The sequence below is a fragment of the Cucurbita moschata genome, unplaced genomic scaffold, assembly GCF_002738365.1.
Source record: "Cucurbita moschata cultivar Rifu unplaced genomic scaffold, Cmos_1.0 Cmo_Scf00028, whole genome shotgun sequence".
Lineage (NCBI taxonomy): Eukaryota > Viridiplantae > Streptophyta > Magnoliopsida > Cucurbitales > Cucurbitaceae > Cucurbita > Cucurbita moschata.
This window is the reverse complement of record NW_019268544.1, coordinates 557290-574636: the sequence shown is the minus strand read 5'-3', so window position 1 is coordinate 574636 and position 17347 is coordinate 557290. Positions and strand designations below refer to the sequence as shown.

Below are 17347 nucleotides of genomic sequence, written 5' to 3'. Positions count from 1 at the left end.
TTGAAGCATCATCCTGGTCAGATCGAGGCTGCTGCAATTATGGAACACATCCTGGATGGAAGTTCTTACATGAAAGCTGCAAAGAAATTGCATGAAACCGATCCTCTCCAGAAGCCAAAGCAAGATCGTTATGCTCTTAGAACTTCTCCTCAATGGCTTGGTCCATTGATCGAAGTCATTCGATTCTCAACAAAATCTATCGAAAGAGAGATTAACTCAGTCAACGACAACCCTTTGATTGATGTTTCAAGGAACAAGGCGATCCATGGAGGCAACTTCCAAGGAACTCCAATTGGTGTCTCCATGGACAACACTCGTTTGGCCGTTGCTTCAATTGGAAAGCTCATGTTTGCTCAATTCTCAGAGCTTGTCAATGATTTCTACAACAATGGATTGCCTTCAAATCTCTCTGCAAGCAGAAACCCAAGTTTAGATTATGGATTTAAAGGTGCTGAGATTGCCATGGCTTCCTATTGCTCTGAGCTTCAATATCTTGCAAATCCAGTGACTAGCCATGTACAGAGCGCCGAGCAACACAACCAAGATGTTAACTCGCTGGGTTTAATCTCTTCAAGGAAAACAGCCGAAGCCCTTGATATTTTAAAACTCATGTCTTCCACCTTTTTGGTTGCCCTCTGCCAAGCAATCGACTTGAGGCATTTGGAAGAAAACTTGAAGAACACTGTGAAAAACTGTGTTAGCCAAACAGCCAAGAAAGTGTTGACCACATCCTCTAATGGAGCGCTTCACCCATCAAGGTTTTGTGAGAAAGATCTTCTAAAAGTTGTGGACAGAGAGCACACCTTTGCTTATATCGATGATCCATGCAGTGCCACTTACCCATTGAGCCAAAAGTTGAGGCAAGTCCTTGTTGAGCACGCACTTGGCAATGGTGATTGTGAAAAGGACGCAGACACTTCAATCTTCCAAAAGATTGGTGCTTTTGAGGAGGAACTAAAGGCCGTGTTACCAAAAGAAGTTGAAAATGCAAGGTTGTCGTACGAAAGTGGAAATTCCAAAATTGAGAATCAGATAAAGGACTGCAGATCTTATCCATTGTATAGGTTTGTGAGAGAAGAATTGGGAACGAATCTTCTGACAGGAGAAAAAGTGATATCTCCAGGAGAAGAGTGCGAAAAGGTGTTCACAGCTCTGTGTGAAGGGAAGATGATCGACTCTATCTTGGAGTGCTTGAAAGAGTGGAACGGTGCTCCAATTCCCATCTGCTAAGGATTCAACGTTGATGAAGATATTTATAAGATGAATTTGTACTTTACTATTCTTTTTTTCCCCTTCTTCTATCATATTTCCTTTTGCCAAAAAATAATGAAGGAATAAAATTCTTTGATACAAAATTCTTCCATGCTGGGTTACTATTTTTAAAATGTTTTTCATGAAAAACAAAAAGAAAAATCATGTTTTTACTATTAAATTGGTTATTAAATTGGTTCTGCTAAATGAATTTTCACTCAAACTTTAATACATGTTTGTTTTTATCTAGATCACATTAGATTCTTCTTCGATTTTGATTCAGATTCAGTTTAAGGTTTTTGATGTAGGGTATGAAGCATGCGGCTTATTTTTCACCTATTTAACCTCTATTTGTCTGATTTTTGTGATGATTTCAATTCTGACCTTATTTCTATGTAAATTAGGACATAACTAGGAAAATCAATATTTTTAGACACCCTATTCGCGTAGGAACGCCAAACGAAAGGAAACGCATTAACTGGGTAAGTCATCACACGAAATTAGAAAGAAATGCTTGTAGAGTTCGCTTCGTTGCATGCATGCTAGTTTATTGATTAGCTTTCCCATAAAATGAATTTAGGAGAATGAGAAATTGTAAACTTAGTGTTGATGGATGTTATTACTCCATTGAACATGTATGTTTATTCTTGCATGAATTAAATATGTTGATTCCGGATAATTATTATATGCATACTCAATTAATTTCCATGACCCATTATAATGAAAAGTCTAGGGTTTCGTGGCTAGAGTGACAAGTCACGAAGTTAAACCTAACAAATCCCTGCGACATACGAACGACCTTAAGAGGTACCTTAAACTGCATGTTGAGTGAATGGTGTCATAGCTTCATGGGGGACTAGGGGTTTCTGATTAAGACTCGTCTGCTCCTAACAGTTTTAGCATGGAAAACGTGAGAACCACGTCATACAGATTATTTAGCTGGATGAGATAAGGCAAAAAGTAGCCCCTTCTCGATGAGGGGGACTATTATGGACCTAGGTGGTTGCATTTCACCTCTTAGGTAAAGTACCAGGTTGTGAGAATCCCACATTGGTTGAGGAGGAGAACTAAACCCCCTTTATAAGGGTATGAAAACATTTCCCTAGCAAACGCAGCCCGAAAGGGAAAGCCCAAAGAGGACAATATCTGCTAGCGGTGGACTTGGACCGTTGCAAATGATATCAGAGCTAGACACTGGACGATGTGCCAGCAAGGAGACTTTTCCCCGAAGGGAGGTAGACACGAGGCGGTGTGCCAGTAAGGACATTGGGCCCCGAAGGGGGGTGAATTTGGTAAGGGTCTCACATTGATTGGAGAAAGGAATGAATATCAGCGAGGACGCTAGGCCTCGAAGGGGGTGGATTGTGAGAATCCCACATTGGTTGGGGAGGAGAACGAAACACCCTTTATAAGGGTGTGAAAACCTTTCCCTATAGCAGACACGTTTTAAAGCCTTGAAGAGAAGCCCGAAAGGAAAAGTCCAAAGAGAACCATATCTGCTAGCGGTGGACTTAGACTGTTACACAGGTAGTCTCGTAGAGTCATGCACGAGGTAGCTACTCAGCCATTCACAAATCAACATAAAAAACTCTTAGGGTTTAAATGAAAGGACTAGAACCATACGTCCTAGAGCCAATGAGAAATTTTTATACTCATCCTTGCTATATTTTTCTTTTTTAGGTGTGTGAGACATAAGGTTAAGAGAGGGCGTGTTTGAGAGATGTGGATGGTCACAAAGGAAATCATGTCCTGGGGTGTTAATCTAGTCTTTCTTTCGTACACAAAGCCGAACCATGACTAGAACCATACGTCCTAGAGCCAACGAGAAATTTTTATACTCATCCTTGCTATATTTTTCTTTTTCAGGTGCGTGAGGCGTCAGGTTAAGAGAGGGCATGTTTGAGAGATGTGGATGGTCACAAAGGAAATCATGTCCTGGGGCGTTAATCCAATCTTTCTTTTGTACACAAAGCCTTCATGTTTTTCATTGTCAAAATTGGTCAACTATTGATTCTTTGTATTCAAACTTTGTTGTGATGTCCCACATTGGTTGGGGAGGAGAACAAATCACCCTTTGTAAAGGTGTGGAAACCTTCCCTTAGTAGACGCGTTTTAAAGCCTTGAGGGGAAGCCCGAAAGGGAAAGCCCAAAGAGGACAATATCTACTAGCGGTGGATCTGGGTCGTTACAAATGGTATCAGAGCCAGGTTCCGGACAATGTGCTAGACTTCTTGTTGTTCTCTGAAGGGGGGTAGACACGAGGCGGTGTGCTAGTAAGGACGCTGGGCCTCAAAGGGGGGTGGATTTGGTGGTGATCCACATTGATTGGAGAAAGGAACGAGTGCCAGCGAGTGTTAAGTTATGGAGTCTGCTGCTTATTTATAGCTTGGTCAACGGTTATATCCGGTAAAGCTATATCCGGTAAAGTTATATATAGTAAACTGAACTATATATATATATATCTCGTCCAGTAGAGCTTTGAAAATGTACTTTCTATTCTCTGTATTCTCTCTTGCTGTACATACTTGAAGTCATCAATATAAATCTTTTAGCCAGAGTTCTCCTTGCATTTTCTCTCTCCTGTTCTTTGTGTTCATCTAGATCGAGTGTGTGCGTTGTTGTGCGATCCTAACAGCGAGGACGCTGGGCCCCGAAGGGGGGTGGATTGTGATGTCCCACATTAGTTGGGGAGGAGAACAAATCACCCTTTATAAAGGTGTGAAAATCTTTCTTTAGCAGACGCATTTTAAAGCCTTGAGGGGAAGCCCCAAAGGAAAAGTCCAAAGAGGACAATATCTACTAGTAGTGGATCTGGGTCGTTACAAGTCATGAGGAAGGTGAGTTTACTGATAAGCCCTTTCGACTTGACCAATGCCTTGTGAAAGTGTATGTTTATAAAAATCGAAGGTTCATGAGATTTTCTTGCTATCATCATTGTAGTCGTCTTTGACGATATGACAATGAACACTTGAGGAAGGTTTTGGTGGTGTTATGAACATATCAATCATGCGCTAAGATCTCCAAAGTGCCGGTGTTGGCTGTCTGAGATGAAATCCGAGGTTATGTGGTGTCAAGCGGAGAGTTCATCGTAGACACTGCTAACAATGAAGTAGATATGAGGAGGCCAAAACTAACCACAGTCACTAAGGTACGAAGTTTCTAGAAATTTATCAAAAGACTCGTACGTGATATTTCCAGAATCTCTGCAGCGCCTACACAGTTAACCAAGGAGGGAAAACCCTTTGATTGAATACCAGTGGTGAACAGGGTTTCCAGGAGCTTAAGCAAAGGTTGGTGACTGCATCAGTTCAAGATGGGCTAGACAACCTTGTAACGTATAGAGACGCCTCATGTAAGGGCTTAGGGTGAGTGCTAATGCAAAATGGTAAAGCAGTAGCTTACGCTTCAAGAAAACTGAAAGAGCACGAACAAAATTACCCTAACCATGACCTTAAATTAGCAGCAGCCGTGCTTGCCATGGAGACATGGCAACATTACGAGCATGGAGAAAAGTGCAAGCATACACTGACTAAAGAGCCTCAAGTACTTGGTCGTGCAAATGGAATGACACAGACTGTTCATACTTTTGCAATGATCACCAAGCAAGGGAAGTTACAAGATGAAATGAAGAATGCTAAAAATTGAGGTTGCGGTTAATGGTGATATCGCTAAAATAGCACAGATAACCTTGCAACCCACTTTATGAAAATGTGTCATTGATGCCCAGAGATATGATGAACACTTTAACAAAGTGTGGAGTCAGACCAGGGCGAAAAAAAACCAACTGGGTATTCTATCTCCTCAGCGGGGGTCTGTAGTGGCAAGATTGCCTGTGTGTTCCCCAAGACGAGGAAATCCTAAAAGAAGCTGAAACCCACAATACATCTGATACGTTCCACCTAGGATGTACGAAGTTATCTAAAGGGATGCTATTGGTGGCCCGGGAATGAAGAGAGACATGGCGGGTTTCGTAAGACGATGCTGCCAGCAGGTGAAGGCATCGAGATAGCGCCCAACAAGATTGCTACAACCCTTAAATGGGAAGTAGTGTGTATGGGTTTTATCTCGAGTTTGCCAAAAACTAAGCAGAGTCGGAACGTAATTTGGATAGTTGGGGAAGACCAACCGAGATAACTCACTTCATCCCAGGTGAGACCACTTATCGAGTAGATTGATGAGATCAGTTATAGGTCAAAGAGGTAGTACGCCTATACGAGTACCACTCTCTATTGGGTCAGACTAAGACACAAAGCATTGGTATGAAAGAGCGACCACCTTGGTAAAAGTCTCGTGGGGGTAACCACCTTAATGAAGAGGCAACCCGAGAACGTAAAGAAGACGTGAGAGGGGCCTATCCCAAACTCTTCCAAGCGACGCCAACTTTCGAGGACGAAAGTTTCTAAGGGGGAAGAGTTTCTAATACCCGAAGAAAGAGAAAGAGAAAGAGAAAGAGAAAGAGAAATAGAAATAGAAAAAGAAAAGTCAAGAGAGGGGCAAATAGGTAAGTTTGCCCCTCCAACCACTAAGGGATCCAAATGAAAGTGGTTCCAAATGAAACTCTAACAAGAGTCCTGCAAAAGAGAAATAGTGAGAGAAACGGGTTAGAGAGAACCTAGAGTGAGGAGGAAGAATGAACCACCGTAAGACTCACCGAACTACCGTCGGAGTCTATTCCAGTCAAGATCATGATGCAAGGAGCCTTTCTTGGAAGGGAAAAGAGAATGCGGGTGGCCAGAGTCCCATTTTCCATCAAGAAATCGAAAAAAACCCGTGAGGTAAGATCTTGAACATTTTCTCATATCTACGATTTTTCTTTGTGAATCAAGATCTGAAATCTTGATATATTCATCTAGGAACAACTCTCTATAGGATCTTTGAAGAAGTTTAACTGAAACCTCGATTCAAAGGCAGAAATCCGAGAATCGTCCAAGAATGGAGAGAGAAGAAATTTCGACAGCCACGTCTCGACGACACGCGGCGAAACGCAACTAGGTAGGCAGGGGACACGTGCCGAGCGTCGGCTGAAGCTACGCAGCTCCGGTGAGACGGCAACACGTGTCGCCTTCAAACCCAAACCAACTGCGGCTCACACGAGCGAACCGACCGCTGACTCACCGACCCGAACCGGGGCGCCTGAACTATGACTATGCAGAGAGCGTGCGCGCATGGTACTCGCGAGTAGACCTTCTCCCGACGCGTGAGAACATGTGGCAGCGTGTGGGAGCACATAAGGGTTAGTTCCGGCTCTTCCAACTTTTGTTTGCTTGATTTTCATCCCGATTTCGATTCTAATCATGTTTTTATGTGAATAGGGACCTAATTTAAGGAAATCAGTATTTTTGGACACCTCACGGGCAAAGAAACGCTAGCGAAAAGACACGCATCAACTAGGTAAGTCACCACCTAGTATTTAGGAAGAAATACTTGTAGGATTCGCCTGGATTGCATGCATGCTAGTACCTTTGCCTTAGATTAGCTCTCCATGAATGAGATTAGCCAAATTGATTGTTATGAGTGTATTGGATGAATTATCTGAATGTTGCTTGTATGCTTTAAGTTTTCGCCGTACGTAAGCATGCGTTTAACTTATGTTGGAATTGTGTATTCCGTGTTCCAGGTGCTTGATGAATTAGTTCGCCCCATTGAGCGCGAACTTCGTGTTTTGGGTGTTTGATGGAGGCCATCGCCCCGTTGAGCCGACATGCCTAGTTTGCATGAATTATATGTTATGATGTTAGAAGACGATTGCATGCACATTCTATTCTTTTCTAGGACCCATTTCTATGATAAGCCTAGGGAATTGCTGTTAGGAGCGATAAGTCGCCCTAGCCAGACTTAACCTTCCCCTAGGAACTTAACGGATTACCACGGCAACAAGGTACCTCAGGAGTGTTCATAGATTGCTAGTGTGAGAACGATATCTATAGCATCGTGAGAGGACCAAGGGTTCTTGACCAGTCCTTACTGCTCTTAGCCATTTCACATGGGAAATGTGTCCCCACGTCGTACAATCCATTAGCTGCATGGGAACGGGTTGGGTCGCCCCCCCATAGGAAGACTATATGGGCTTAGGGGTATTCAGCACACCCCTAGGCTAGATACCATGTAGTCCCATATAGCCATGTAGAGGTAGCGCCTCATAGAGAGATACCAATCATATCAGCTTGGCGTAAAGAACCTCTAGGTGTCTAATGAAAGGACGATGAATAGATGAAACTCAAGGGGCAAGCTCCGAGGAACTAGGATTAGAACCAGATGTCCCAGAACCGAATTAAGAGACCGTGGAAAACTTGTGAAGTTAGGATGCGAAGAGAGCCTACAAGTAGGTGGCTTACTGAGTATAATTTTTATACTCATTCCTTTCTACTTTTTTTTTTTTTTTTGTCAGGTGTTAGTCGAGGTGGAGGAGCGTTTGAGAGCTGTGCGGTCACAGAGGGAGGTCGTTTCGGAGCGTCAGTCTCTTTTCGGTCTTTTGGAGTCTTTTGCAAATTCCTTTTATATTTGTATTGTATTTCCTTTTTGTAAATTTAAATCCTCTTTTGAAATATTTGAAATTTAGAGGCTTCTTCTATTTTAATTTTACTGGATTTTCGTCTTTTTATTTTACTCTTCTTTTTATTTTATTTTCTTTTTGTTTGTTTTTTATTTCGTCTTTTGGGTCCCGGTCCAAGCTTCGAAGCCTCGAAAATCGAGTTGTGACATTTATTCTTATGAAATAAATGATTTTTGAATTGATGTCTTCTTTTGAGTTTTCTTGTATACACACTATACATCATTGTCGTTTTGAATAACGACTCGTAGTAAAATATTGGATCGTGACAAAGCAAAGACTAGGTATCCATATTTAGAATAATATACTACGTCCCTTTTGATGATATATTCATGCATGTTATGATTATGTTGTTATACATGGATGATTATGAGTTTGCCAACTAACTCCTAATTGTGAATTGAAGTCTATTGTTGATGGTTCGATAACACTTTAGAACTGGCTATGATTGATTTGTACTCTATAGGTTCAATTAGAGGTTTGACAGTTAATTTTCTATTAGCGAACTTGTCCGTTTAGCAAGAATCCACAGTAATGCCTTTATGAATTGGTAGAATTAGGATTTGAGCCCTAAAATTCATGAACCATAGGAGAATTTTATGAGCACTATGTGGTGCAGTTAGGGAGTCTCCAATCACTTCCTAATCGCAAATTTGTTTGGATGAAAGTTATATGGATGAACGTTGGTTAGATTGAGGGTTGCTTCCTCCTTATGATGTTTCGTTATGGAGCCTAGAAGGAAGATGTTAACTAAACCATACTAGAGAATATGAGAACTGTGTCCATAATAGTACGAAAAGAACTATGAGCAATCTATGACATGGTTGCGCTTTGAGTGCCTACAATATATAAGTTAATGATAATGAAACAGACCGATAGAATGACTAAATAAGATACATAGAACACGGAAAAAAAAAAAAACTACGAAAATTGTCAACCTAGATAGGTCTATGAAAAAAGAACTTAATGACTTGCATACTACAACCTAAGTTGAGATTAAGTGGACCAAGTAAACCTAGGGACAACCTGGAAAAATCTATAACTTAGGAACAAACTTCTAAATGAAAATAAGATATAGAATGAACGAATCAATGAGGTAAGACTTAAGAACAGATGGAGTATTTTTATACTCACTTATGCTACTTTGATCTTTTTCAGATGAGATCTAAATGAAGCGGTAGAGGCAAAGGCGTGCATGAGCTATGAGACTATAGGAGTCGAGTTGTGTATTTCTTATATTTGACCATGAAAATAAAAAGAATCGGTAATAATTAAAAAAGACAGGAGGAAAGCATTAGCAAAATGAGTGAGTAGTGGGAGATTAAATAATGTCAAAAAATGAAATAATGAATAAGCAAATGAGAAAGGTAATGATTCATATAATATTGGTCAGCATTGACTTAAGTTGATCAACCCCTTCTCACGTGAAATTTATTTTTTAAAGCCGCCATCTACTTTACTTCCAATTTATAATACTTTATGGGATGGATTTATTAAGCTTATTGTGTGTTCAAACATGGCGCTTCCAATCATTCTTCACCTCCACAGATATTGCCTTTTTATTTGGTAAAAGTGGGGAGTCAAGAAATCCATACATAACCACCAACCCCCACAAACTTTGACCATTCAAATTTTCACTACATTTCTTATGTCAACCATTTCCACCAACCTTCGGACCTCTTTCTGACCTTTACCTAACGCAGCCCCCATTGCGCGGTTGTTGCACAAAGCTGTCTCTATATAACCACTTTTTTCCATCACTCTCCACAACTCAGATATCAATTCTAAATCTAAACCCAACTCACATTCTTACTTCCTCTCTAACACTCTCTACTCTTCATCTTTTATTTTGCTATACAAATGGCCCCAGCTCCCTTCCAACAACTTGCCGCCCAAAATGGTTCGGTGGAGACCTTCTGCATTACCCGCAACGATCCACTCAACTGGGGTGTGGCTGCCGAGTCTCTCAAGGGAAGCCATCTCGACGAGGTGAAGCGCATGGTGGAGGAATATCGGAGGCCCCTTGTCAAGCTTGGTGGTGAAACTCTCACCATTTCCCAAGTGGCTGCCATTGCCACTCGTGATAATGATGTGATGGTCGAGTTGGCTGAGTCTGCTAGAGCTGGCGTTAAAGCTAGCAGTGATTGGGTTATGGAGAGCATGAACAAAGGCACTGATAGTTATGGTGTTACTACTGGCTTTGGTGCTACCTCTCATAGAAGGACCAATCAAGGTGGAGCTCTTCAGAAGGAGTTGATTCGATTCTTGAATGCTGGGATCTTTGGAAGTGGAGCTGAGTCCACCCATACCCTGCCCCACTCCGCTACCAGGGCGGCTATGTTGGTGAGAATCAACACTCTTCTTCAAGGCTACTCGGGTATCAGATTTGAGATTTTGGAAGCCATAACCAAACTCTTGAATAGTAACATCACTCCCTGCTTGCCTCTTCGTGGAACCATTACTGCTTCGGGTGATCTTGTTCCACTTTCTTATATTGCTGGATTGCTCACTGGCCGACCAAACTCTAAGGCTGTTGGACCAAATGGAGAAAGCCTTGATGCAATGGAGGCTTTTCAACAAGCTGGCATTCCTTCTGGGTTCTTTGAATTGCAGCCTAAAGAAGGTCTTGCTCTTGTCAATGGCACTGCTGTTGGTTCTGGATTGGCTTCGATTGTTCTGTTTGAGGCCAATATCTTGGCTGTTTTGTCTGAGATTTTATCAGCCATTTTTGCTGAGGTTATGCAAGGAAAGCCTGAATTCACCGATCATTTGACACACAAATTGAAGCATCATCCTGGTCAGATCGAGGCTGCTGCAATTATGGAACACATCTTGGATGGAAGTTCTTACATGAAAACTGCAAAGAAATTGCATGAAACCGATCCTCTCCAGAAGCCAAAGCAAGATCGTTATGCTCTTAGAACTTCTCCTCAATGGCTTGGTCCATTGATCGAAGTCATTCGATTCTCAACAAAATCTATCGAAAGAGAGATTAACTCAGTCAACGACAACCCTTTGATTGATGTTTCAAGGAACAAGGCGATCCATGGAGGCAACTTCCAAGGAACTCCAATTGGTGTCTCCATGGACAACACTCGTTTGGCCGTTGCTTCAATTGGAAAGCTCATGTTTGCTCAATTCTCAGAGCTTGTCAATGATTTCTACAACAATGGGCTTCCTTCAAATCTCTCTGCAAGCAGAAACCCGAGTTTAGATTATGGATTCAAGGGTGCAGAAATTGCCATGGCTTCTTATTGCTCTGAGCTTCAATATCTTGCAAATCCAGTGACAAGTCACGTCCAGAGTGCAGAGCAACACAACCAAGATGTTAACTCTCTTGGTTTAATCTCTTCAAGGAAAACAGCCGAAGCCATTGACATTCTGAAACTCATGTCATCAACATTTTTGGTTGCATTATGCCAAGCAATTGACTTGAGGCATTTGGAGGAAAACTTGAAGAACAAAGTTAAAAGCACAGTGAAGCAAGTGGCAAAAAAAGTCCTGACCACTTCCTCAAACGGCGCACTCCATCCCTCGAGGTTTTGCGAGAAAGACTTACTCCAAGTGGTTGATAGAGAATACACCTTCGCTTACATTGACGATCCATGCAGCGCTACATACCCATTGATGCAAAAGCTAAGACAAGTTATCGTCGAGCACGCTTTGAGCAATGGAGAAATGGAAAAAGATACTGAAACTTCAATCTTTCAAAAGATTGGTTGTTTTGAAGAGGAATTGAAAGGCATATTGCCCAAGGAAGTGGAAAGCGTGAGATTAGCATATGAAAATGGAGATGCAACGATTGAGAACCAGATTAAAGAATGCAGATCCTACCCATTATATAAGTTTGTGAGAGAAGAATTGGGAACTAAATTGGTGAGCGGAGAAAGGGTTATATCTCCCGGAGAAGAGTGTGAGAAAGTTTTCAGTGCATTGTGTGAAGGGAAGATGATTGACCCAATTTTGGAATGCTTGAAAGAGTGGAATGGTGCTCCAATTCCTATATGTTGATGCGCCAATAGAAGTTGAATCAAACACCAATAATGTCAAATTTTGTTTTAGTTGAAGTTTCTTCATTTAATTTTGTATCAAGTAACAAAGAATTACTTGAAAATTTTCAATTGAATGTATTTGTTCCATTTATAAACTAGCTAATTACTTGAATTTTTCTCCATTAACGTCTGCGGCGTGTCATAGATGTTGAGCGCCGAAAGCGGAACAAATGTACTCACAACACCAATTAGTGGAATTAGACAAATAAACACCAAGATATTTACGTGGTTCGGAGAGAAGAAGTTCCCCTACATTCACGGGTAGCAACCAATCACTAATAAACAAAGTGTTACGAGTGAATACCTCACGATCACACTACAAAGGCTCTCACCAATATGTCACTCAAGAAATACAATTTGACACACAAAACTTGTTGTTTTCAACAGCAGAAAGAATGACATTGTTGAACCTAAAAATATGAGCGAAACTAACCAAACTTAAAAATATCATCAAACTTATCCCAGAAAATAGGACTAATCAGTCCTAAAGAAGAGGACCTTATGACAATTTACCACAATCTCCACCTTGTCATAAGATCTCCAAGTTGATAACTGATTTGGTTGCTACCACGTCAACACACTACTTCTTTCTCCCAGCGTTGATGAAATCCAAACAATGGCAGAAGTTTTCACGAGCGATTACCTTTGTCAACATATCAGCATGATTATTAGTAGTTCCAATTTTTAATAAACGAATATCCCCTTGGCTAATAATTTCTCGAATAAAGTGAAAACGGACATCAATATGTTTAGTACGAGCATGATGGACTTGATTTTTTGACAAACAAATAGCGCTCTGGCTATCATAAAACACATCTATATGTTCCTGCAAAATACCCAAGTCATTGATCAAACCATACATTCAAATAGCTTCTTTAAAAGCTTCCGTTACGGTCATACACTCTACTTCGGTGGTAGACAATGCAATAGTAGACTGCAATGTTGAACACCAACAAACAGGTCCACCAGCCATAGCAAATAAATAATCCGCAGTAGATCATCGCTTATCCAAATCACCAGCATAATCAGAATCCACGTAACCAACTACAAGATTGTCAAGATTAAACATTTCTTGTTTTTGAAACTTAATACCAACATCAATAGCACCAAGAATGTACTTAAAAATCCATTTGACAGCCTGCCAATGCTCTTTACCAGGATTATGCATATAACGACTCACCATGCTTACGCGTGTGAAAGATCAGGTCGAGTACACACCATAGCATACATCAAAGCACCAACAACATTTGTATAAGGAATATTCTCCATATACCTTTTGTCATCGTCAGAACTTGGACACATGGAAGCACTAAACTTGAAATGAGAAGCAAGTGGAGTAACAACAGGTTTGGTTGAATTATTTAAACTAAATCTTGTCAATACCTTGCGTAGATATTGAGACTGAGTCAACCAGACTGTACATTTTTTCTGATCTCGCTCTATCTCCATTCCAAGTATTTTCTTTGCATTGCCTAAGTCTTTTATTTCAAATGTTTTAGAAAAAAGATCTTTGAGCTTATCAATCTTCACCTATTTCTTTGAAGCTATTAACATATCATCAATATATAAGAGCAAATAAATAAACGATTCATCATCGAGACACTGATAATACACACAATGATCAAATTGACTATGAGTATACATATGCTCTGCCATGAAATGATCAAACCTTTTATACCATTGGCGAGGAGATTGCTTCAGCCCATACAAAGATTTCTTCAATCTGCATACTAAATGTTGCTGTCCAACTACTCGAAAACCAACTGGTTGCGCCATATATATTTCTTCTTCGAAATCTCCATGCAAAGAAGCAGTTTTTACATCGAGTTGTACAAGCTCAAGATTAAATTGAGCAACCAAAGCCAACAAAATTCGAATGGAAGAATGTTTTACCACAGGTGAGAAAATTTCATTGTAATCAATACCTTCTTTTTGTGCATAGCCTTTAGCCATAAGTTGAGCCTTATAACGTATACCAGAAGAATCTTCCTTTTTTTTTTTTTTTTGTAAAAACTCATTTACAACCAATTTCCTTCTTACCTTTTGGAAGTTGTACCAAATCCCAAGTTTGATTTATCTCCAATGATGCTATCTCCTGATTCACAACCTCTTGCCAGTGTAAGCTATTCAAGCTTTGAATAGCATCCTTGTAACTGTTAGGAACTCCATCAATCAAAGAGAAAGCATATGCTATCGTATCATCAAACCTTGCAGGTTTTTGAATTACCTTCGTGGTCTATTCTTGGCGATAGACTCACGTCCCTCCACTCTTTCATTTACAAGGCTTTGCTCCTCAAGAATTTGCTCCTCCTATTCTAAGACATCAGAGTTATTATCCGATCAATAGGTTCTTCAGTAGGAGAAACCATATCAGGAGAGAACACCACCTTCTCCACCTGCTTTAACGCCTCGTCATTATTTTCAATTTTCTGCAGAAACATTCCAGACTCATCGAATATCACATCTCGACTATTAACAATCTTACTTGTTTCTGGGCACCATAACCTATAGCCCTTCACACCTTTGCTAAAGCCCATAAACTTGATTTTTTTTTTGCTCTAGGATCCAGCTTTGAGTCTATCATATGATAATAAGCAAGACACCCAAACTCATGTAATTTATCATAATCACTAACAGGTGTACCTGACCATACCTCAAGCGGAGTTCTCCCACCATTTCTAGAAACAGGTAAACGCCACCATTTCCAGAAATAGGTAAACAATTCACCAAGTGAACTGCATAATTGAGAGCCTCAGCCCAAAATGCCTTACTCAATCTTGCTTGAGACAATATGCATCGAACCTTCTCTAGTTCATTCTCTCAGCAACTCCATTTTGTTGTGGCTTACCAGGAACAGTGAAGTGTCGAACGATTCCTTCATCTCGGCATACTTTAAAGAATGGTTCATAAGTATATTCTCCACCGTTATCTGATCTCAGCTTTTTGATTTTCCTGTCCATCTAATTCTCTACCATTTTCTTCCACTCTAGGAAGATTTGGAGAACCTCACTTTTGTGCCTCACGGGATACATCCAAACTCTCCTCGAGTAGTCATCAATAAAGGTAACAAACCACCTCTTTCCTCTCAATAAGACATTCTTCGTGGGACCCCATACATCCGTGATGTTTGGTGTATAGCTGTACCAAACAAATCACGTTTTTTTTGTTTACCAAATATATAATGTTCACAGAAATCAATTTTACCAGTTGTGGCACCCTTAAGGACTCCTTGGTTCACTAATGTCTGAAACACCTTCTCACCAGCATGCTCGAGTCGCATGTGCCATAATTTCGATATGTCTTGTTCTTTCGAACTTGCCACAGCAGCATACCCAGTTATTGTGGTTCCGTTGAGGTAGTATATGCTACCTCTTCTAGTTCCTTTAATTGCCACCAAAGCTCCACGAGCTCCTTTCAAATTCCCTCCTTCCAAAATGATGCGATAACCACTTGCATCCAAAACGCCAAGGGAAATCGAATTTTTCTTCAAGTCAGGGACATACCTCACATCATTGAGTTTTCGTATAACCCCATTAAACATCTTGATTTGTACTGAGCCGATTTCTATCATCTTGCAAGTACTATCATTGCCCATATAGACAACTCCACCATTGAACTCTTTGAAGTCCAAAAACATCTCTCTGTTGGGACACATATGATAGGAGCATCAAGAATCAAGAATCCATTCACTGGTTAGGCTGACTGATAGGGAAATTGTCAAGGCATAATCTATATCAGTGTCGTCATCTCTAACCACATTGGACTTCGACCCCTTCTCTTTTAAGATCGGACAATCTTACTTCCAATGGCCTTTCTGTTGACAATATGCACACTCATTTTTATCAAGTTTTCTCCAATTATCAGATCTAACTCTCGACTTTAATCGGGACTCTCCACATTTGTTCCTTTTCCAAGTAGAAGTCCTTCCATAAGCAGTGAGAACATTTGAGTAGAGCCTTGATATGTCTCCTTTTCCTTCTTTTGCATCTCATTATTTATTAAGACATTTGAAACATCTTCAAAATCAATATTAGTGATTCCATGTAGTAAGGTCGTTACTAAAAACTCGTAGGATTCCGGCAAAGAATTTAATAACAACAACGCCTTGTCCTCGTCATCAATCTTAACATCAAGATTGAGAAGATTGGTGATAATTTTGTTAAAATCATCCAAATGCTCAGCCATTGAAATACCTTCCTTGTAGTCAAAACGGAAGAGTTTCTTCTTCAAATAGAGTTTATTTTCCACACTCTTCTTTGTATATTTCGCCTCAAGATTGTCCCATAATTCTTTCGCCATGGTAACCTTCTTAAATGGATATTTCTGATCCTTGCCAAGACATTATCGAATAATTCCACAGGTTTGCCGATTTAATTTCGTCCATTCTGCTTCTATCATGTCTTCAGGCATCTCCTCTTGAGAGAAACATCGGGGTCTTGCATGACCAGCAAATCGCTAACTTTGCCTCGCCAAACATAAAAATTATTGGTTCCATCAAATTTCTCTACTTCGAGATTGGAACTCCACAATTTCGATCCACGCCATGATGATTCTGTCATTTGCAATAATTAATCTAGATGTAACTAAAAACACAATTCTTGAAAATTGATTTTCAAGAGAATAAGCACGATTGTAAGCACGTCTAGTGGTCGATGAAGCCAAAACTTTCACAATACCTCAAATACCACAATAAAGCTCTGATACCACTTGTTGAGCTCCGAAAGCTGAACAAATGTACTCACAACACCAATGAGCGGAATTACACAAAGAAACACCAAGATACTTACGTGATTCTGAGAGAAGAAGTTCCCCTACATCCAGAGGTAGCAACCAATCACTAATAAACAAAGTGTTACAAGTGAATACCTCACTATCACACTACAAAGACTCTCGCGAATATGTCACTCAAGAAATACAATGTGACACACAAAACTTGATGTTTTCAATCGCAGAAAGAATGCATTATATAGTCTTTTGTTGAACCTAACAATATAAGCTAAACTAACCAAACCTAAAAATATCACCAAACTTACCCCAGAAAATAGGACTAATCAGTCCTAAAGAATAGGACCTTATAACAATTTACAACAATAGATTGGAGGTAACTAAATAGACTATTGATACAAGATGAATGAAAGAGAAGATAAAGAAAATCGACCATGAAATTTGGCGCGAATTTAAAACTTTTCAATATTGTTTACAATACTAAAGTGGAATTGAAGATATATTTATATGTATGTTATGGTCATTTAAAGAGAGGATGTGATATGGGATACTAAATATATATTTAAATGACGACTACATAATACGTGGACTAGATGTCTTGAATTGACATTCCTATGCGATTACTAAAGTCTTGAGCCCCCTTTCTTGTTATGTCGTGCGATGTGTCTCGCCTGTAGCTACAACCTAAGCAAAAAATTCATAATTTGATGAACGCTTGATCCAAACTTGTTTTCAACCTATTTTATGTAGAGTTTTATATCTTCCACTC

General features: G+C 40.1%; 2 protein-coding genes across 2 annotated transcripts in view; both read left to right on the top strand.

Moving 5' to 3' along the window:
• LOC111463060 (phenylalanine ammonia-lyase 1-like) overlaps positions 1–1334 on the top strand; it is a 3109-nt gene extending 1775 nt beyond the window's left edge. Inside the window, exon 2 of the mRNA XM_023106875.1 lies at positions 7–1334. Within this exon, the coding sequence (XP_022962643.1) occupies positions 7–1230 (1224 nt within the window). The 3' untranslated portion in view covers positions 1231–1334. The remainder of the gene's footprint in view (positions 1–6) is intronic.
• An 8251-nt stretch (positions 1335–9585) lies between these two features.
• LOC111463287 (phenylalanine ammonia-lyase-like) lies at positions 9586–11855 on the top strand. Its single transcript, XM_023107171.1, has one exon. The coding sequence runs from the start codon at positions 9662–9664 to the stop codon at positions 11810–11812; it is 2151 nt and encodes a 716-aa protein (XP_022962939.1). The 5' UTR covers positions 9586–9661; the 3' UTR covers positions 11813–11855.
• Positions 11856–17347: the final 5492 nt, after the last annotated feature.